General features: G+C 46.5%; 1 protein-coding gene across 4 annotated transcripts in view; it reads right to left on the bottom strand.

Moving 5' to 3' along the window:
* Positions 1 to 22162, bottom strand: part of KLHL5 (kelch like family member 5) — a 1021700-nt gene that overhangs the window by 358960 nt on the left and 640578 nt on the right. For all 4 annotated transcript variants that reach the window (XM_069631792.1, XM_069631790.1, XM_069631791.1 and 1 more), the window contains one exon: positions 165 to 351. In XM_069631792.1, coding sequence (XP_069487893.1) covers positions 165 to 351 — 187 coding nt within the window. The remainder of the gene's footprint in view (positions 1 to 164; positions 352 to 22162) is intronic.

Raw genomic sequence — 22162 nt, forward strand, 5'->3', positions numbered from 1 at the left:
ACACATATTTGGAATTGAGGCTTGTAAAGAACAATTTATTTACAAATCAATACAGGGACAAATGTTGCCTATATATAACTCAAAATAATTGTCTTTTAATAAGCAAATGAACATAATTCACATTTTTAACATGTTCCTATAAGAATCAATTTATGGAACTGTACCTTTTGTTGCATCCATTCCTCCAACTGCAAAGAGCACTCCAACAGTGGACTTTCTAGGCTTGGTTCGAGGACTTTGGAGCATGGGTCGCCTCTCTGGCAACAAGTGGTATTTCATTGCCTCCATGATCAGTTTCTGGCATTCAATGTCATCCCTGAAGAGTGCATTAGTTTCCATGTCGGCTAGAAACTAGAAAAAAGATTACGTTTAACAGCAAGCTAAATTAGCACTGTGCCTTCACATAAATCCGAAACCTCACATTACAGGATTATTTTGGACACAGATGTCTTTGCTACATTTTAGACAAAACAAACACTAGCATATGCTTTTCAATGTAGGGCAAAGGAACAAATCAAAGTAAAAAGCTACATTTTAAAAATCTTTTGTATTGGCTCTAATGTATCACAGAACAGAGCGTTTTTTTTTTTAGTAGACAGATGTAAGAACCTGGCAGGAGATACTTTAACGCTATACAGCCATTAGAACCATGTATGTTGAAAACAGTTCTTATTTTATTTTTTTATTTTTTACTGCTGGGTCGACAGCAATTGCTATTTTCTCACGCATACTTGTATTTGATCTAATCAGTAAATACATTCAACATCAATTATGTATTTAGGAAATAACCTGCAAACAACATAGCTTGACTCGATTGGCAGATGGAATGTGTCACGAGGAAGTGATTCAAAAAGTAGTTCATTTCTTTTTTTTAAAAAATGTATTTATTTGTAAAATTTATACAAAGATAACCAAGCAGATCAATAAAATAAACAATAAATACTAAACAATTAAATATCATGCAGAATACTATATACATATAACCAGCAAAGAACTAGTATAAATTCATAAAGTCATCCCAAATCTTTCCATGTAATCTTAATTTCCCTTGTCTCTTGTAAATCATCCTTTCCTCATTTGCAAGACCAGACATCCCCTCAATCCAATCCTCAACAGCAGGAGCAGTCCGAGCTTTCCAGCCCCGTAACACCATCTTCTTGCCCAAACCAGCACCACAGAGCAGAAACTTTTTCCGAGAAACAGAGAGGTCCCCAAGCAGCTCACCCCCTCCCAAAATCATTCGAAGAATGTATCAAAACAAACTGGAGAAACATGTTATAAAGATGAAACGACTAGCTACCTTGACCACTGTATCAGAGTGGTAAATTTTCAAGGTATACATCAAATAGGCTGGGGTGTAAAAGACAGGATGGTGGGTTTCGTTATTTCAGAAAAATCGTAAAAGACATGAGGAGTGAGAATAAAGCACTAACTCATTCAGCCAAACCAAAGATAACAGAAAAAGTTAAATATAGCGCTTCCTTAACTTCCTGCGGGAGTTATGTGACCGGAGTCTCATGTACTTTGAACCCCAAGCAAAGATATCCCAGGAACTGGTCCACGGGCTGTGGGCTACGAAACCCAGGTTACAAAGTGGAATGCCCAGAGAGACTATTTTACTGCTTCCCCTTGTAGTTAATAGGAATCTTCAAAGTGGTTATGAGGAGTTTTATATGTTGTGGCCCAATAGTGAAACTATCTTGAATAAGCCTTTAATTAACCGTTTCTCATGTCCATTTGGTGTTGAACCCCTTCCATTGTCTGCCCAGAGGCAGGTTCAAGGAGTAGGAAAGGCTAACTAACTGGTTGAGTTATCATTCTTGAGGTGCTTGCGCAAGTCTGCCAGGCTTGTTTCCTATACTGCCAAAACCACAAAACCATTCTGACACCATTTCAATGGACAACAAAAAAGTGAACAAAGTGGCTGGAAGTTCACTTGCAGTGTTACATGGCCAGCTGTACTATGCAACAGTACCTTCTGATATAGAACTCCGTGTTAACTTTCAGCGTATTAGGAGATCACTTTTTGAGCCAGGTTAGTCACTTCACGCTGTAGGTTGGAATTAATGATTTGTCACTTCTCTTATGAGAGTATGTGAGTGTCCAAATTAGTGGAAGGGGAAACTTATCAGACCAAGGATTCTCCTAAAATTGCGTGAAGATATCAACAGAAAAGGTGTCAGTATGGTTACAGAGAGTTGTATTATTCACAACAGGAGCGATGAGGGTAACGTCTATAGCTCTAGGAGAATTACACTCCAAATTGACCAGGTTACTCACCGTAGTGACCACCTTACTCCTAGTCCATAGTCCCCTTTCCTCCATACTTATGGGACATCTCTACGTCCTGTGGGACGGGACCGGAGCACTTTGTAAAAAGCATCCAAAAATGTTTTCTAAAATGTTGTCCTTCGTCTCTTTCTTACCGTAACCCCGCCCATCTCGGCTCCGCCCCACGCATCGCCCATCAGTCCCTTTCTATCACCAGGTCAAAGACCTCTTAGCAATAACAGAGGAACCTTATTAGAGGGGACGGCGGGTGGGCGTATGGAGGAAAGGGGACTAGGAGTAAGGTGGTCACTACGGTGAGTAACCTGGTTATACTCCTAAGTCCCGTCCCCTTCCCTCCATACTTATGGGAGATTCCCAAGCACTCCTTACAGGAACTATGGGTGGATGGAAAAAAACCCTTACTGAAAAAGGTTCTTCAGCACAGCCTGACCAAACTGAGCATCAGCTCTTGAGCTCATGTCTAGACAATAATGCTTACAAAAAGCAGATGGGGAGGCCCAAGTAGCCGCTCTCGCGATGGTCTCCCAGGGGACATATTTCTGAAAGTCAACCGCGGCTGCCTTGCCCCGCACCAGGTGTGGATGAATACCTTTAGGAGGATTCAGCCCTTGGACGGTTTAAGACTCTGTAATGCAGGCGGCGATCCACCGAGAAATAGTCGCCTTAGACGCCTGCTTACCTTGCGGGTTACCAAAGGTCACAAACAGTTGAGAAGAACTCCTAAGCTCCGATGTTCTGTCCAGATAAAACTTAAGAGCCCTTCTGCCATCAAGACAATGCAGAACCCTTTCTGCCTCCGAGGCAGGATTCGGAAAAAAGACTGGTAGGGAGATCGACTGGTTCAGATGGAACTCAGATACCACCTTCGGCAGGAAAGCAGGATTCATCCGTAGGACCACTTTATCCTTGTGAAAGACCAAGAAAGGATGCTCCACTGACAAAGCCTGGAGCTCACTCACATGCCTTGCTGACGTAACGGCAACCAAAAAGGACACTTTCCAGGACAGGTACTTGAGGTCCACCGTGGCCATCGGTTTGAAAGGTTTATGGCACAACGCCGTCAGGACCACGTTTAGATCCCACGTCGGGTGCGGATTACGAATTGGAGGATAAAGGCGTGTCAAGCCTGCAAAATTCCTCTTAACCACTGGGTTGCACAGAGAGTAAGAGCATTTGTCCGTAGAAAGGTAAGCGGAAACCGCTGAAAGATAAGTTCTGCATGACAGACTCTGCTAAGAAGGATACAAAGGACAGTACCGTGTCAATTGTAGCCCCCCTTGGGTCCAGATGCTTGTTTAAACACCAATGACAGAACCTGAGCCATTTGCTTCTGTACTGGGACCTAGTCAAGGGTTTTCTGGCTGCCTGGATAATATGCATGTTATCCGCAGACAAGTCAAGATGTTCTAAAGACTTGAACTCAGGCACCATGCCGCCAAGCTGAGCGATTGTGGGAGGGGTCCCACAGCTGCTGTCCCCCCTGGTGAAGAAGATCGGGGGTCACCAGTAACCTGATCGGTGGATATACCAACAGGTGTTGAAGTTCTGAGAACCAAAACCTGGCCGGCCACCACGGGGCTATGAGTAGAAGAGAACAGTTCACTGAGTTCTTCAATATGCAAATTGCTCGGTGAACTAGAGGCAGAGGCGGGAAAGCGTAAGCCCTCATGTTGTGCCATGGAATCTCGAGAGCATCCCCCAGAGAGGAGGCTCCCAGACCGCCTCTGGAGGCATACTGAGGAAGCTTCTTGTTTACCGTCGTAGCAAAGAGGTCCACTTCCGGTGTGCCCCAACGCAGGAAAATCCATGAGAGGACCTCCGCCTTCAACTCCCACTCGTAGCTGACCATTGTCCGCCAGCTGAGGGCATCTGCTGTGATATTCAGCTGGCCCGGGATGTGTACTGCAAGCAGCCAGACACCATGAAGAACAGCCCACTCCCAAATCTGGATGGACAGGTCCACGAGGGGGGGAGACTTGGTTCCCCCCTGTTTGTTGACGTAATACATCAACACCACATTGTCCGTGCGTATGCGGGCCACCTTGTTGGCAATGATCAGTCTGAACGCTTTGAGCGCTAGGAAGATCACCAGACGCTCCAGATGATTTATGTGGAGGAGCTTGTCCTGAGGTGACCAAAGATACGAGACCTGAAGAAGATCCAACGTCGCACCCCACCCTACAAGTGAGGAGTCCGTCATGACCGTCAACGTAGGGGCTGGGTCCTGAAAACCCGCACCCACCGACAGGTTGCTGAGAGACGACCACCACTCCAGGTCCACTCTCATGGAAACCGGAATCATAATCAACTTGGAGTCTGGATCCACAACTTGACGCCAAGAACTCCGAAGAGCCATCTGAGTCCGCCTCATCTTGAGACGAGCAAGAGGAAGAGCCAACACGCACAAGGCCATGAGGCCCAGAAGCCTCTGGAACCACCAGGCCGACATGCTCCCCGACTGCGCAAACATCTGACACGTGGCTAACAGATCAGCCATTCTGTCCCCGGTCAGGTACACTCTGCAGTCGATAGTGTTCCAGCGAAAACCCAGGAAAATCAAGTCCTGCGAGACCGTCATGGAAGATTTCCGCCAGTTCACCGACAGCCCAAGATGGAACAGGAGCTGTAGGAGAGACTGAAGATTGCACGCGGCTTTCAACAGGCAAGGGCTGCGTAAGAGCCAGTCGTCCAAATACGGATACGCATGGATACCCTGCAGACAAAGATAGGCCGCGAAGATGCAGCGCCATGATGCCTTTGGGCGACTGTGCGCTTTACAAGTGTATGTAACATAACATAACATCCCCGACATCATCTTCGTGAAGACACGCAGCGTCGAGCTGAGGCCAAAAGGAAGCACTCGAAACTGGAAGTGCTCCTATCCCAAAGAGAAACGGAGGTATCTCCTGTGTGAATTCCAAATCAGAATATGCATGTACGCATCCTGAAGATCTACCATGCTGAGCCAATCGCCCATCTGCAAGGAAAAGATTGAACTGGGAAAGGTCTAGGATGGTGCGCAGGCCAGCCTGGTTGGGTTTGGGAACCGTAAACAGCCGGGATTAGAAGCCCTCCCCTCGTTCCCCGAGGGGAACTGGTTCCACAGCTCTGAGGTCCAGAAGCTTCTGAACCTCTGCATTCAGGGAGGACGATCCCGACAGATGAAAAGGCGGGTTGAAGGGTGGCGTAGGGGGTAAGGGTAAGCGGAAGCCCGTCCAAGCGACTGACAAGACCCACCTGTCTTCGGTGATGGTCTGCCACGCCTCCCAATGAGACGCAATGCGTCCTCCCACCGGGGTCTCGTGTGAGCGCGGAGAACCCTCATTTTGTAGGTTTTTCAGTGGTATTGCCATCTGAACCTGAGGAGGCGGCTGAGGAGCGGGAGAAAAACCGAGTCCGTTGTTGCCTCTGGCGGTTATTCCCTGAAGGGTTATCCACTCTACGAGATTTCCGGTCAAGGTAGCCCCTGAAACCAGAAGAGGGCCGACTTTGCGACAACGGCCTCTGTGTTTTAAAGGGAGGTTTAACTAGGACCAACAAGAATTTAGCTGTCTGCGTGCTATCCTTCGTCTTGGTGAGCTCCACATCCATTGTAGAGTGAAACAGCTCCTTAACGTCAAACGGAAGGTCCAACACTTTGTCTGTACTTCCTTTGAAAATTTGGTGGCATGCAGCCACGCCTGTCGGGAGGTGTCAACCCCCAGCATAAGGCCCCGAGCCGAGGTGTCTACGTGGTGAGCCGCAGCCTTCAGGATATCCTGGGCCAAGACCCTGGCCTCGGATAATCCCGCCTTAAAATCTTCCAGCTTCTCGACCGGAATGAACTCCTCAAACTCCGACAGACCTTTCCACATCCGCATATTAGCCCCGGCTAACACTAGTTCGGCATTGGCCTGCCGGAGCTGCAAGGCCGAGTTAGCGAAAATCTTCCTCCCAAGGGAGTCAAGTAGCTTGTCCACCTTCCCCAGAACCTGAGTAGCCGTCGTAGAAGAGGATGCTGCAGGCCTGGACTGTAAAGTAGCCATAGCCACCACTGTGGAGGAAGGGGGCGGACAAGACGAGAGGGCCACCTCTTCTGAAGAATGCAGCCTGTATCGCGCGTCAATTTTCTTATTGACGAAAAGTCCAGAGTATGGCTTTCCCCAGACCCTACGGACCTCGGCCAAAACATCCTTCTGCTAGAACAGGCCGGCACGCTCCAAATGAAACAGGGTGAACGCCCCAGAAAGCACACCCTCCTGTGGAGCGGGTGCCTTGGGCACCGGAACATCCAAAAAGCACATCATGTCCAGTACCCGGTTATGAAAAGCTCTAATAGAGCGGGGCAGGTCCTCGCTGTCCTGATCGCCCTGCGCGTCATCCAACAGGTGAGGATCCTGCTGAGCCGTGTCGGGCACTGCCTTGTTCACGGGGGACAATGGAGGCAAAGGCGGAAGAGTCGGTGAAGGCACCGTAGGCAAGGGAGGCGCCGGCAGAACCACCGGAGACGCGGGTGGACATATCTCCCTAAAAAGCCCTCATGGGGTCGGTACGCATGAGCGTCTGAAATTTGCTGAAAAAGGCATCCTCCGGGGACTGTTTTGGTACCGGAGGAGGCCTCTCATGAGGAGGATAATTCCAAGGACGTAACGGAGAAGGTTCCCACACCGGCCCATCTCCTGATGTATCCACAAACATCAAAGGTGCCGACCCCACAGGCAACGTAACATTGTGCGGAAGGGGCATCCGAGCGTTCCAGTCATGGACTGGCCGAAAGGGATGCGCACAAGGAACTCTATGTTCACCCACAGAACCAAGTCCTACACCTGAGGCCGATGGCGTAGTTGTAGGGGTAGCGCCCAAAATGGCCGCCGTGGTGGGAACGGCCGCCATTTTGTCATCACCTGAGGGGAACTGCGGCACGTGAGGAAGTGAGGCAGGGGTCCCCGTTGATGGATCCGGGGTCTTAACTTTAGCCTTAACATAAGGAACCTCGCTTGAGCCAGTACTATGAGGCCTGGAATGTTTCTGCGACATACCAATCGCCAAATTCGCCTTCCCAGGAAGGACCTCGGCACTGCCGGTAAAAGAAGAACTTTCCTTCTTTGCCCCCTCACCAGATTTAGCGTCGCCGCAAGAGCGAGAATGATGAGAAACAACCTTCACCAATAAGGCCTTGCTAGGCCTCTCAGAAATGTTGGTAACTTTAGCCTCTGTACGAGGGACCTCAGACCCAGGTCCGGTAACAGCCTTACTAGCGCGGGCCTCGAACATCCATTCAGTAACACCAAGCCCCACCGAGGTCTCGGGGCGAACCCCGGTCTTATTTTTGAGGGAAGCCGATAGAGAGGCCTCAGAGCAAGCTCCGGTACCCCACGACTCAGTAGAACTGGGTCTACAAACAGCCCCCACAGGAGGGGCCTCGGAGTGTACTCTGGTATCCACAGGCCCCTTACGGAGACCCTCGGAGAAAACTCTGGTACAATTATTAGGCCCAACGGGCACCTCAGGGCAATCCCCGGTGACAGAGCGATCAATGCCCTTCCCGGCGCTGGAAGAACCCGGAAAGGGGTCTCCCGGCCGGGGTGCTCTGAAAAGTAAAGAACTTACCGGGTGTTTTTTCTTTTCGTCGATAAACGTTTGAAAATGCGAAGGAGGAGTTCGTCGGAACACCTCCTCCCACTGCTCCAACCGACGTTGAAGTGCCCGGACCGAAAGGGAATCACAGTAAAAACAGGAGTCCCAACGATGATCCAGACCCAAACACTCTAGACAAAGAGGATGGGGATCCGCCCTTGCGAAGCGTAGGTGACACGATGAACAATCTGGGAGGTCTAGTTTGAACGACATAGACAGACTGGTACACGATCGCTAGCGAGAGCCAGAGAGGAAAAAAGGGAAGAAAATCTTCAGCGGATGCAAGTGTGTCCAGTCTCGAACGAGCGGAGAAAAGGACTGATGGGCGATGCGCGGAGCAGAGCCGAGATGGGCGGGGTTACGACCACATGCTGGGCCCCGCACAAGAAAGAGGAAGGACAACATTTTTTAAAACATTTTTGGATGCTTTTTACAAAGTGCTCCGTTCCCGTCCCACAGGACGGAGAGATGTCACATAAGTATGGAGGAAAGGGGACGGGACGTAGGAGTATATAAGGAGTACTAATATTAAGGTAGTCGGAATGCAATAACTCAACGTAATGCATGGACCTATCCAATGAGAATGTGGACCTTTGTTATAGTGTATGCCGTCAGGTAACTAAACCACGCAGGCACCACTGGTACCAAGTAAGAAGGCTTTAATCGCTTGGTTATAGGTTGCAGGTAACGTACAGGCTCCAGCGGGTAAGTAATGACACAAGACACAAGGTTGGTAAAGGAGACATCCACTGTCACACACTCCCACTCAGCCAGCCTCTCTTCAACTGTCCTACATAGAACATTCAGCAGGTCACTTAGACAGCCTTCCACACTCAGAACTCTTACAATATCATGCACGCACGCAGGGAAGACAGAGAAGGCAGAAAGGACAAAACAACATATCTCCCCCTTAGGTGAACATCAGAAAAAGACACTTTAAAGGGACTCATGAATGAGGTAGAAACATAGGGAAAGTAGGACCCTATGTACACAAACTAACAACCAAAGCCAGCCAACCTCTCCACATGAAACCAACAGTTGCTTCTGAACCGCCACACTCCTGTCATTCTCACGAGGGGATTCAAGAACTTCACTGCCAGGAGGAAACACGCTTCAACCCGAGCACAACACATCCCCAGGCTGCAACCTTCAGACTTTCATATGAATCTTATGGCGCACCTGCACCACAAACATCGGGAAAAACTCTCAACACTTGCCCTACCGCACAATGCTAGCGCTGAAAGTGGCACATTCAGATTTAATCAAGAGGATACCACGCAAACCATTTGAAACCAGTCTAAATCAAATTTGCTTGCTTTTTAGTAATTCACTGTGGACAGGAAGCACAACACATACATATGCACGCGCGCACTCACATACGCACATGCACAAACTGACTCTGAACGAGTTTGTGTCACCTGCAGCTGGAACGCCTTTACAGCCCAAAAGCAACAAGCAAGTTTGAGCATGAAATACATGTGTCCCAAACACTAGAGGCATCACTCTCAGAAGCAGGTGGAATGTAATGCAGTGACCAACACCCAGGCACCTGCAAAAGGAGGTGTCAACATAGGTATTTCAGTGACCATAGCATAAACATTTAATTAATTACCAAATAACCCAGAAAACTAAAAATTCAGATGCCACACCCACTTTGGGCCCACGGCTTGCTAGGACATGAGCTCTGTAAATCAAGAGTCAGTTCAACAGATGCCGTAAAACACAACATAATGCAATCCCACCAACACACAAGACAAACAGAATGGTCAGTGCTTTAAGTGGGCCGGGGCCTGCCAGGGCCGGGCCCCGCCAGTCTCCAAAAAGTGGGTCTGAGCCGGGGCCCTGCCGGGGCCCCCCGGTCCCACCACGCCATGGCAGGACGCATTATCCCGCCACGGCCGCAGCCGCGACGGGAGATGCGCCCGCCAGTGTAACGTTAGGCAAGTGGACAGAAGTGCCAGCCAGCCACAGCGTCGCTGAGGCTGGCTGGCACTTCTGTCAGTCACTATAACTTCCCTGATGACCCCCCATCTGAGGGGTCATCAGGGAAGTTACAGTTCCTTTGTTTGCCCTTGCCAGGTCACTGACCCTCCGTGAACCTGCAGGCTCCATGATCTAATATGTAGATTAGATCACGGAGCCCGCGGGTTCCCAGAGGGTGAAAGACGCCTTGGGCTCTGTGATCTCTGCTCAGAGCAGCGATCACTGAGCCCGAGGTGCCTGTCTCCTTTGGCAAATCTTTATAAAAGATGCCTTGAAATGTGTACGTTTCAAGCCATCTTTTATAAACGTAGAAATATTTCTAGGTTTATAAAAGACCGCTTGAAACGTGCACAGTTCAAGGCATCTTTTATAAAGATTTGTCGACAGACAAAACCACCTTGGGTTTTGTCCGTCCTCACGCTTTATAAAAGATGGCTTGTACGTTTCAAGCCATCTTTTATGAACATAGAAATATGTTACAAATGTCTATGTTTATAAAGGTGGCTTGAAAAGTACACAAACCATAGTACGGTAAGCACACAAGTGTGCGTAACTTACTATGGTTTGTACACTTTCAAGCCACCTTTTATAAACATAGAAATATGTAACATTGCTATGTTTATAAAAGAAGGCTTGAAAAATACACAAACCATACTAGTACGCATACAAATATATAAATGCTCTACTACATTTATATATTTGTTTGCGCACCATACTATGATTTGTGCACTTTTAGGCCACGCCCACAGCGGATGCCACGCCCCCAAACGAGGGCCCCCCTTCAATTTCTTACCCCACTTAAAGCACTGAGAATGGTAAATAAAACATAAGTAACAGCAGCTCATAACCTTGCAAGGTCACAGACCAAAACCTCATGTCTGCCAATTGGTTGTATCCTGTAGAAAAAACCTTTAAATGAAGACACAACATTGTAAGCATTAATAAAGCACAATGAGTTAGTACTGGATATCCTATAACAGAGGCCACGGCAAGGCCACCTTGTCTCGGGAGGACAGCTCAGCTGCAACGTGCACGCCCTAGAAGCAAGACGATATGGAGCAACACAGGTTCGATCCCCGGGCCGTGCTTAGAAACCTCTGGGTATTAAGCGCATTATAAATTATCTATCATATCATATCATAACCACACTTTCAAACCCTCACGTCACAACTAATGCAATGCTGCCCTGAGCTCAAATAAAGCCATTAGAAAGTCAGGAGCAAAACCAATAAGACACTTGAGCTGCTGCCAAGAATAATCATGCATCACATCTGGGGTAAGAGAGCATAAGACGTTAATCAGTCTTAAATCACATACGTGGAAGTTGTTTCTGGAATGCCCTAGTGTCGCACCATGTTGGAGAAAATCCATGGTGCAATCATGCTGGATGGGCGAATGCAGCAATTAGGTGCTGGGCATGAGGGCCTGAAAGTGCTTAGAAGTCCAGCAGAGGAAGCTCTTCCTGGGACCAGGAAGGCTCACAGTCCCTTGAGCCATTGTCACAGATGTCACAAGAAATACTCCAAGTCTCCGAGAAGGTTCAACGGTCTTTAATAGAATTTTGCGGACCCTATGGCTGTCGCTCTCTCATCTAAAAGCAGCTCCTCTCTAACCCAAGCACCCTTAGCTTCCGGTGAGTGAATACCGACTGTTTTACCATTCATATGCTAAAAGACTAGATAAACTGCGATGTTAACTTAAAGGCACATTTGCTCTATCCTTCTAAACTTCTTCAGGGACTTCCTAGTTTACACTACTCTATTAATGGGTTGCTTTTCTAAAGGGGAATGGGACTGTGCCTTCCAGACAGTGGTCGAAGTGTACGAAAAGAAGTAGTGGAACTATGTTCCCTGTTGGCATGCACCCACTCCCCGCAAACCCCATCACCACGTCCCCTCCCACACACAATACACACCCCCAAACACTTGCACCTGCTGTTTAATGGAAGGTTTACCCACTCCCCGCAAACCCCATCACCACGTCCCCTCCCACACACAATACACACCCCCAAACACTTGCACCTGCTGTTTAATGGAACGTTTAGTGCAGTGCAGTTTAAGTGCAAGTTTCAACTTCTTCCTACACATTTATTTTAAAACGAAACCATTCGGGAACGGTTTCTTTTTAAAATAAAAGTATAGGAGCTGTAAAAGGTAATTTAAAAACACTGCTTCCAGACACTCGGCACTACTTGGTCTTCTTGCTTTCACGCCCACGTCTTTCTCGCCCTCTCTGTGTCTGATGCTCTTCTCCCACTTCTCGCCTCCCTTCTGACTCATCCCCATTCTTGCTCGGCGTTCAACTACTTTCTCCTCTGTCCCTTCGGTCTCACTCTTGCCTCCACCCTTTGATGTTATCACACTAATGCTCCCTCTGCTGCACTACTACTCCCTCCTTCGGCCTCCTACACACTCTTACTCCATCCTAAACACTACTTCACACTATCCTACACACGACTACGTCCTCTTACACACTACTACTCCACCCTCCAAACTACTAACTCACCCTTCTTTCATTCACTTCCAAACACTTCATATTCCCTTTTACAGTCTCTCACCCAGCCACACTAGCTACTCTTCCAGGCTACCGCAGTATTACTTGCACTCACTATCACTTCACCTGCTCCAAGAATCGCCTCCACCGTCCTTCCTCCTGCTAGTCTTTTGGTCTGTAACCTCCACCTACTCTGACATCACCCGAACAACTCACAACTTCCTTCTTCCTAGGGGCCTTCTTATGCCCCTGCATGTCTCCTGATTGGTAGTCTGTCCATAACCAATTGAGCCCTCGCTCCCCTGCCTGGGAGGTTTTCCAAATGACAGTCTTTAAATGGTGGGTTAAGACCCAACAGGTTGCTTTCTGAGCAACCACTGTGTAACAACAATGAAGGCCTCCGCTGTACATTGTCTACATTGTCACAGATCGTGTTATGGGGTCTCTTCTGGGCTTCCCCTAATATAAGTTAAGTTCCATTTGGGATTTCCATACACCCCCTTTCAAGTCTGTGGTGGTCTACGGACCCAGTGGGCAAGTTCTCTTTGGGCGGCTCAGGGCTGTCAAGTGCTGCGCAGTTGACTGCGTAACTGTGTATGGGATTTAGCTCTGGTTTTGGCTCTTCCGGTGTTGCTGAAAGCTGGTGCTGCACGTATTTTGTTGTTCACAGGTGTGCTCTAGCACCTTGAAGCGTCTCATGTGCTAGATGGAATTACCATTAATGATCTCAGACCAAATAACCAGACAGACTCAAAGAATATGGCAAAGTTCTACTTTATTATCAACATAAAATAAAGTAGGGCAATCTGGCGAAACACAAACTATAGTTCATGCACTCACACTTCAATTTTGATCATACAAAGGCTTTATACCTCGATATGTGTCAGCTATGACATCATCCTACGTGGAAAACTAAAACCTATTGTAGGGAGGGACTGGTTAAGGGAACATATGTATATATCATATAAGTATTAGTAATATTACTGGATGCCCATTATCTGGTAGGCACACCTTGAACCACCTCTAAATATGTATAATACAGATTATAGCCGAATAACAGCAGCGGGTTGGCCTGTGCAACACTTAGCATGTTGCTGCTGCATAGACCTATTTTTTTTTCTATTTCTATTTCTATGTGTTTGTAACGCGCCGACAGCCCGCAGGCATCAGGGCGCGGAGACATCCTGAGAGTAAAAGTAGCATATTAAGAGTGTAAGATAAACCAAAGTTGGATCGCGAGGAACCAGTCAGTCATATATATACCATATATATACCTAAGGAGGCCCTATAGAGTCAGAAAGTTATTGGAAAAGATGTGTTTTCAAAAGTTTCCTGAACTTGCTATAATTACCTTCCAGTCTTACGTTCACTGGAAGGCTGTTCCAGGATTTAGCCTCTCTAGTCGGGAAAGCTCTGCCACCACCTGCTGCTCGTTTGACCAATGGAACGACCAGGAGGCCTATGTCGGCTGATCTCAGGTTTCTCCTAGGTGTATAGATAGAGAATTTCTCCTTAAAATATTTTGGGGCCTTGCCATGTAGGCATCTATGCACGATCGTCATGGCCTTGAAGAGGACTCGCTCTTCAATTCTGAGCCAATGAATATCCTTCCTTGCCGCCGATATGTGCTCTCCATATTTGATTTTCTTAACAATGCGAACGGCATCATTTTGCATAACCTGGCACCATTGCAACTCCTTCTTGGTGGCGCCCACTAGCATCGCATTGCCATAGTCCAAACGGGACAGAATAGTCGCTCTTGCGATATTTGCAGCGTTAGCTTCACTTATATAGGGTCTGATTGCTCTCAACAGTCGCAGGTAGTATGTATTGTTTTTCTGCAAATAATATACTTGAGCTTCGGCCCCTACTGATGCTTCTACCAGCATCCCTAATGTTTTAACTTGGGGTAGCACTGGAATTTCGGCTCCTTTTATCATGAACTCCCTATATTGGTCTCCTAATTTGGATCTTACATGCTTAAAGATCATGAGCTCGGTCTTGCTGTTATTAAGACACATCCAGTGCTTCTGCATCCCGATGTCAATGATTTTATAGACTTCTTCTATTTTCGCGCAGTCTGTGGTGTAATCTCCCGTCATTTTGAAAACCAACTGAGTATCATCGGCGTAGTTAGTGAAAAACACACCAATGCTTTCTAATAAGTCACAGAGACTATGCATATAAATGTTGAAAAGCAGAGGAGACAGGCTGGCTCCCTGCGGTATCCGAAAATGATGAGAGCTGCATCATAGAAAGTGTCTCCCCAGTGAATACGTGCCTTCCTATCACTTAGGAAGGATGCTATCCAAGCCGGTGCTGATGGAGAGCAGCCTACGATCTTATCTAATGCCACTTGAAGTAGTTGATGGTCCACTAAATCAAATGCTGCGCTGAGATCCAGAAGCATAAGCATCCCTGATTTGCCCTGTTCTATCAGCTCTAACATGTGGGACTGTAGGTCGAGCATAGCTGACTCCGTGCTGTGTGCTGTTCTGAAGCCCGATTGCTGTGTGTGTAACATCTCCAAAGTCTCCACGTGTTTTTGTAACTGATTCGTGGCGATTTTGTCCAGAATCTTCAGTACAAAATTAGAGTTTGTTATAGGGCGTAGGTTGCTGGGATCTTTCGGATCCAGGCCTGCCTTTTTAACCAAGGGAGTTATTTTTACTTTTTTAATGTTGTTGGGTATTTTCCCTTCGGAAAATGAGGCGTTAATTATTTTAGTGAGGGTAGGTGCGAAAAGCTCTTTATTGTCCAGGATGATTTTTGTGGGCAGAATGTTCTCCGTACAGGATGTGGGTTTCATTTTGGACAATAACAGACAGAAATCCCCCTCCGTTATAGCTTTGAACTGAAAAGCCTTCTCCGTTGTTCGGTCTAGGTTCTTCCATGGTGCAGGTTTCCATAATAGTGGACTCCCTTGCCTGTATTATATTCATTCTATTTTAGCAGCAAATGCTTCTTGTACTCTCTCACAATCTTCTTTAGAAGGATTGTGTGGAAGTGAGAGTGCCTTAGGTTTTTCGATAGACTTGAGGATTTCGAAAAGTTTGCTTGTAGAGTTAGCTTCTGATTGGTTGGTATTCTATCCCAACTTTGGACTTTTGGCTCGTTAGCAGCATGTAAGCAAAACAAAACTCAAGAACAGAGAGCAACGTCAGACTACCCACTAGGCCAATTAGTACATCATCTCTCATGGCTAAAGGTCTAAGACTCTAAGTGGTAAACCGTTTTGAGCCAAATAAAAAAATAAATAAAAAACAAATCATCGGTCAGGCGCCAAGCCAAGGCTTCTTCTTTATAGTTGACCTTGCAGCCTGCTCTTTGTTCTGGGCCTTTTGAGGGAGTGTAGGTACACCATTATCTTCATCTGGAGCTTAATGTATAGACCTTGTTTTCAACTTCTGAATCCAGTGTGAGGAGACCACGATTTTGTCCAGTTCAACCTTTTATTTACTGCTATTTGATTTAATTAGGCTGGGTGTCATCTTGGCCTCTGGAGACTTGCTCAATCCATCTTGCATAGGTTTTTCACATCTTTGATTTGCCAATGCTTGGCGCTTGCAGGTGTTTTCTTCTTTGCTTAATCTAAGAGAAATATGTCTTACGTAAATGGCCTATCCTCTTGACTCTCTTGACTCTCTTTGTGCCCTGCAATTATTACTCGATGTAGCATCCTTGATCCCAGGCCAATAGACTCCTCTGTGTTTTTCACAAGAAACTGTTTTTCCAGCATCTTCTGACTCTGATGGCGTGACCACATCCTCCTCCTCTTCAATCTTCTTTATTTTCACTTCACTCTGCGGCTTCTTGGGGATCCATATCTTCGTCACCCCCTCAGGTGACCTGCATTCTTTATATGTTCATCCACACTCCAAGTCATAATGCAGCACTCCCCCCAGATGGTGGACAAGCTATCCAATGCCCTACATATTTCTTGTGATCCTTAGGGTAGTAGAACTTCTTTCCTGGGTGTGCCTACGAGAAACCAGAAGGTGCCTCACCTGCTAGTCCCAGGGGGTCTGTCTCTCAGGTGGCCAGGGCATGGCCATCGTCTTTGGATCCAGACCCTGGGGGTGGACCAGTGTGGGAGGATCACCTGGGTGAGGGGTCTTCGGGGAGAGGAAGTGGGACACCCCTGTAACACCTTTACCCCATCTTACCAGGTAGGATACTGACCACAAATGGGACTATGAGTCCACATGAAACAATTGATAAATGAATAAAAATTGCACTTAAAACTGACTTTTTAAAAAAAGTGTGGAAAATCCACTTTTTGAATTATCGAACAAATTGCAAGGTATCCAAGATAAACTCGAGGATACTTAAGAACTTTAACCCCACACCTTCCTTACACAAACACTTTCACACGGACAGCCTGCTCTTGGAGAAAACAGACTCACACCTGAGCATTAACCCGGGCATGTACCAATACTGTGGTCAGGCAGAGTCAGCCAATTACTGTTAACGACTCACACATGAGTTCCATTAGGCTACCCCACATGGATAAAGGTGGAGCACGAGAGCACACTCTGAGCGAGGCAAAGCACACAAAGGAATAGCATTTTCCAGATGGCAGCCAAACGAGGGGAGAAACGTGGCAAACCGGGAAGGGAAAGCAAGGAGGGAGATACCCTTGACCTTTCTGGCGAGAAACTGTTACATTACAGAAACCTTCAGAATGAAAGGCGTGAGGCCAGCAAACCAGATTGAAGAATCCTGCATTGTGTGTCGAGATACTCAGGGCTCTCCTGCATGATCAAGCAAGTCGGGGAGGAGCTACAGCCACCATGGTACCATCCGTGGCTGCAGGATCAAAGCAGCGCCAGAGAAATCAACACAGCTGGTGAGTTGGGTAGACAGATGCAAGACCGGTCTCTGTTGAAGTCAAGGTTACAAGCAGCAACATTGTATAAAGAGCGCAAGAGCAAAGAATATTAACGTGTGTGATGAAAGACGCTGGAAAAGTTCAATTGTCGATGGATGTTTGAACTATAAGGCGAATCAGAGAAGGTACGAGAAAAACTAACAGAGTGGTCCGGCACCGCGAGGGTGCTCAATCGAAGGTCTCTGTACTAAGTACCCAGCCAAGAAGTGGCAGAAACAGAAAGTGATAAAAAGGAAAAGTAATGAATGGAATGAATCGAAGTGGTCTTGCGATGGTTTAAGAAAAATCCATTGCACAGTCGAAAGTCTTTGAATTTTGATAACAAAAGAAAGAAAGATCAAAAGTGGTCCGAGCCTGACTGAGGGAGACAGTGGTCCGAGCCCCATTGAGGGAGACCAATTATGAACTTGTGTTTAAAGTAGTCTGAGCCCGACCGAGGGAGACCCGTGGTGAACAGTAAACCCAAGAACTTGTGAATATGAAAATCATGATGAGAAGGAAAATTTGATACTTGTTTATTGTACCAGGCACTTCGCAATAAGAGACTTTTATTGGAAAAGAGACTTTGGCGCAGAAGGCCCAGATACCTATATTTTGAAGTGCATCCTCGTGGCCGAGAAGCCAGAGTGTGTGCGAAGCTCGTGTGTGTCACCTTGCCCTGTGCTGAAAACGTGGAGAAGGGAAGCCAACTGCTCATCTAGCCTAACATTGTTTCTTGAACACTTTTCTTTTGCATACATCGTTTTGCCACACCATTTGTATTTAGAAGTAAGGATTAGCAATAGGTTTATTCATTTAAGCCCTTTTAATTTGACAGACTCCCCTAGGACTGCGTTATTATTATTTGATGGTCCTAGCTTGCTCCCATCCTTAGATTTAGGGTTAGATAGGCATTCAACCAACCCACTGAAGTTCAATAAACACCCTTGAACTGTGATCACTTGTGTCTGTCTTCACTGTTTGATACAATGCCTTCCCTTACAGTGCCAGGGGACTTATTATGTTTTCACAGGTGCTGCTCTCATTTTGCATGTGTTCACCAGTTTTAGCATTTATATCGATCATTATCTTCATCCCAATAGCTTTATTAGCTGTCTTAGTGCATCTTCCCGTAATGATCCTTACAAGACAGAATCCTAGCAATACCAATACTGGTATTGCTCCAAGTAGCTTGAAGGCATTCGTCAGCCAAGTTGGAATCCATGAAAACAGAGACTTGAACCAATCATCGTCATCCGGCTCATCAGCTTCATCCTCCATCTTCGTATGCAGGATTCTCAGCATTGATATTGCTTCTGTCAAAGTTCAGTTTTCTCCATCATGGGCAGGTATGAATGTGCAGCAAGAAGGCCTGATCTTGACGCACACACCTCCTTCCATTGCTGTAATTAAGTCCAGGTCATACCTGTTCTGGAGGATCATAAGCCTGCTGGCCCTCAATTCTTCTTTGATTGCATTGAATCCTTTAATTGTCGCGATGATCGTTTGCAGCAGCTCTCATCTGGTTATGTGTAACGATTTAGCATTCACTGCAGTCTGGAGTCCTGGCATAAATATAGATGTAAACATCATTGCTGTCTTACTGCATAATCAAGGTATCCGTAGAAATGATCGAATTGAAAAAAATCAAATGGAGAAATGACTGCATGTTTTGATTGATTTTGTTCTGAATTTGGGGACATTTAACTAAAATATAGGTGTGGGGTGGGGTAAGGGTAACAGTTAAGGTAGAAGGGAGGAGGGAGGAGGGGAGCGGGGGTCTCCCCCTGCATTTAAAAAAACAGTAATTTCTCCATTAGATTTTTTCATCGACAACCAATAATCTTTGCTCCACTGGAATATCGTCATAGGCTGCTATTGGCTTTGATGAGAAATAGTTCTCCCTGTTCAGCCAACAGAGATTGAGCAACCTCTTCTTTCTCCGATATTAATTTCTTTTTGGGAAGTCATCTACAGGAAGGTCACTTTAGGGAATCACTAAAGCAGGAACATGTATGACCATGATAGAACATATTCCTCCCCAATTCTTGGGCAACTGCATATAAGCTCTGGATCCACAGGCCCAATATCGGTCCATCAGCATGGCAGTTCCTATTCATTCCTGGTACTTCAAGTATCTGTTTACATCCTTTATTTTCTCCAACCAGAACCAGGCCTTTGTTCCCGAAACATGTTGTTGCATTATTTACTGGTATTATGGTCACCAGTCCGTCAACCCACGTTAGTAGCTTAGAATATTTGGGCCATGACTTTAGGCACATGTCGTTTACTATTTGCACTATGCTTACTGGTTTATCCTTCAATATGTGTGTGGTGCAAGATAACATTCCTTCTCCCCATCCTGCTTTAGTGGCAATTTGTCCATTCACCAATAGCTGAGGTCTCTCCCAGCATCCTGATATTCCTGATTTTTCTAGTATGTCTGATCATTCCATCCTCTTCATTTCAACAACCTTTAATTGTTCTCCACCCAGGGATGAATATACAAGCATTTTGCTCGTCCAGTCTATCTACAGGTCTGCCTGCCGGGACCGTCGCGCAGCAGCCCGGTAGGCAGACTTGTCACGAAAGCACTGGAGCCTTTAGCAGCGGTGCTGGTGCTTCCGTCTCCCCACTCCCATAGAGTACTGTGAGACTCTATGGGAATGGGGAGTTAAAAAATCCGACGTCTGAGTTCCCACGCCGCCGGGACTTGTAACGTCTCAGTGCCACCAGGAAGTCAGGCGCCAGATTCAGTGTTACGGGGTTGGCGGCAACCCACCGGTCGCCCTGGCGGGTTACCGCCAACCTCATAATGAGGCCTTGTCCCTTGTACCTATCTAAAATAGCTCCAGAATAGCTGCAAGTCCATTTATTCCTTATTAGATTTAAGGAATGTCCATTTCTATTCCAAAGTGTTTTTAGACTCTATAAATTCTTTATCGGTGCTCTTGGTAACTGATCTAGTCTGCATGCGCAGAACTTCTTCTCTTGCTTCACTAACAGCAGCTGCAGAAGGGGTCAAGGTCTCTCCTTTGTATGGTTTGATGTCGTGCAGGTGCAGCCAGGCTCGTCTTCCTTGTAATTTGACAGCTGTGGGAGTAACCTCTTCCACTTCGTAGGGTCCCTAAAAATAGGGTTTATTCCAAGTGCAAACAAATTTGCATTCCAGCACCTGGTCTCTTGGATATAAACTAGGTTGCTTCAATATATTGTTGGGATCAATTGGTTGGCTGTCTTCTTCAATCCTCTTTGACCCCCCTCCCTCCAGTTGTTGATCTTTTGAGAAATAAAAGAGACACTAGCGGTCATAGTTGCCAAATAATCATGTATCTCATCACCTAATATCTTTGCTACACCGTGGACATCAGTTTCCAACCTAGTAGGAGGAGCAAGAGGTATTCTCATATGGCGTCCAGTCACCAACTCATGCAGAGTTAGGTGGTGATCTGAGCCAGGCTGATTTCGTAGTGCATTTAATGCAGGGGGTGGGCAATGCAACCACCCCTTCTTTTAAGTGATCTTTATGTTTGCTATCCTCTCTTTAAGGTGTCCATTTAAACGGTCAAAAATCCCATTCTCCTGTGGGTGATAGGCAGAAGAGAACTTGCGCTTTATACCGAATAAAAGTGTAACTTGCTCATATAGTTCATTTACAAAATGCAGTCCATTGTCAGACCGCAAGACTTCGCACACGCCCAATCTTGGAAACACCTCACGCACAAGGAACTTGGCAGCACATGTGGTCTAGAGGTGCGTATATGGACCTGCCTTAATCGATCTGGAAAAGGGACATACCACAACCAGCATATACCTATATGCGTTGCATGTCTGCAACATATATACATAATCTATATGTAGATGCTTAAAAGGACCATTGGGTCTAGGGATTGCCCCTCTCACTGTTCGCAAAGTGTGCTCTGCAGTACATTTCTGCCACACAATGCAGTTTACAATAAACTGTGCCACATGTTTTAATACATTTGGTGAATATCAATCTTCTGCAATTGTAGCAGCAAGACTCTCTTGAGTGATATGCTCAGGGTAGTGAAGCTGCTCCAGCGCTACCCTCAATTCTAGAGGCATAACTGTCTTTCCAGTGGTATCCTGCCTCCATATTGCCCCAGTGGGGGATAAAGAACACCCCGCTTTATCCATAGGTCTTGCTCTTCCTGTGGGACTCGTCCTTGTAACTCAATTAACTGTACCAAAGACAACATGTTAAAACCCTCCTTCTAAGACTTTTTGCTCCAAAATCAGAAATGTTTGGGAAATATGCTGCCTTTTTGGCTTCTAAATCTGCGGCTTCATTACCGCAAGAAATCGTGTCTGTTATTTTAGTGTGGACTGTGCATTTCATGACTGCGTTAGCCAATGGGAGTCTTAGTTTCTCAATAAGCTTATCCAATAGTAAAGCATGTTGCACTGGTGTGCCGTCTGCATGGAGGAAGCCCCTACTTTTCCAGCGTGACCAACCTGCATGTACAGTTAACGTCACATAGGCAGAGTCAGAGTACACCGTCACTTCCTCATCCTCGTATCTTTGAAGTGGGGTCTTAAGCGCCACTAATTTTGCAGCCTGTGCTGAGCAATGCAAAGGCAATCTTGCACTCATCACTACTTCAAATTCACCCTCACGGTTCAGCTTCACTACTGCTGATCCGGTATGCCTTTCGTCAGTTGTTTGGTCAATTTTTGAAGAACCATCAATGAAGAGAATTCCCTTGACGACCCCCCCCCCACCCCGAGAGCATTTTCTCTAATACAGGAGGGAATGTCATCATAAAACTCAGTATACGTTGTGCAGTCATGTATATAGTCATCCTTTTCTACTGGTTCTGCTATGAATGTTGTTGGGTTCACTATTCTGCATCTAACAATTTTAATCGCAGGGTTCGAAATAATTAC

The sequence above is a fragment of the Ambystoma mexicanum genome, chromosome 6q (assembly GCF_040938575.1).
Source record: "Ambystoma mexicanum isolate Mex_15411 chromosome 6q, UKY_AmexF1_1, whole genome shotgun sequence".
In the NCBI taxonomy this organism is placed as follows: domain Eukaryota; kingdom Metazoa; phylum Chordata; class Amphibia; order Caudata; family Ambystomatidae; genus Ambystoma; species Ambystoma mexicanum.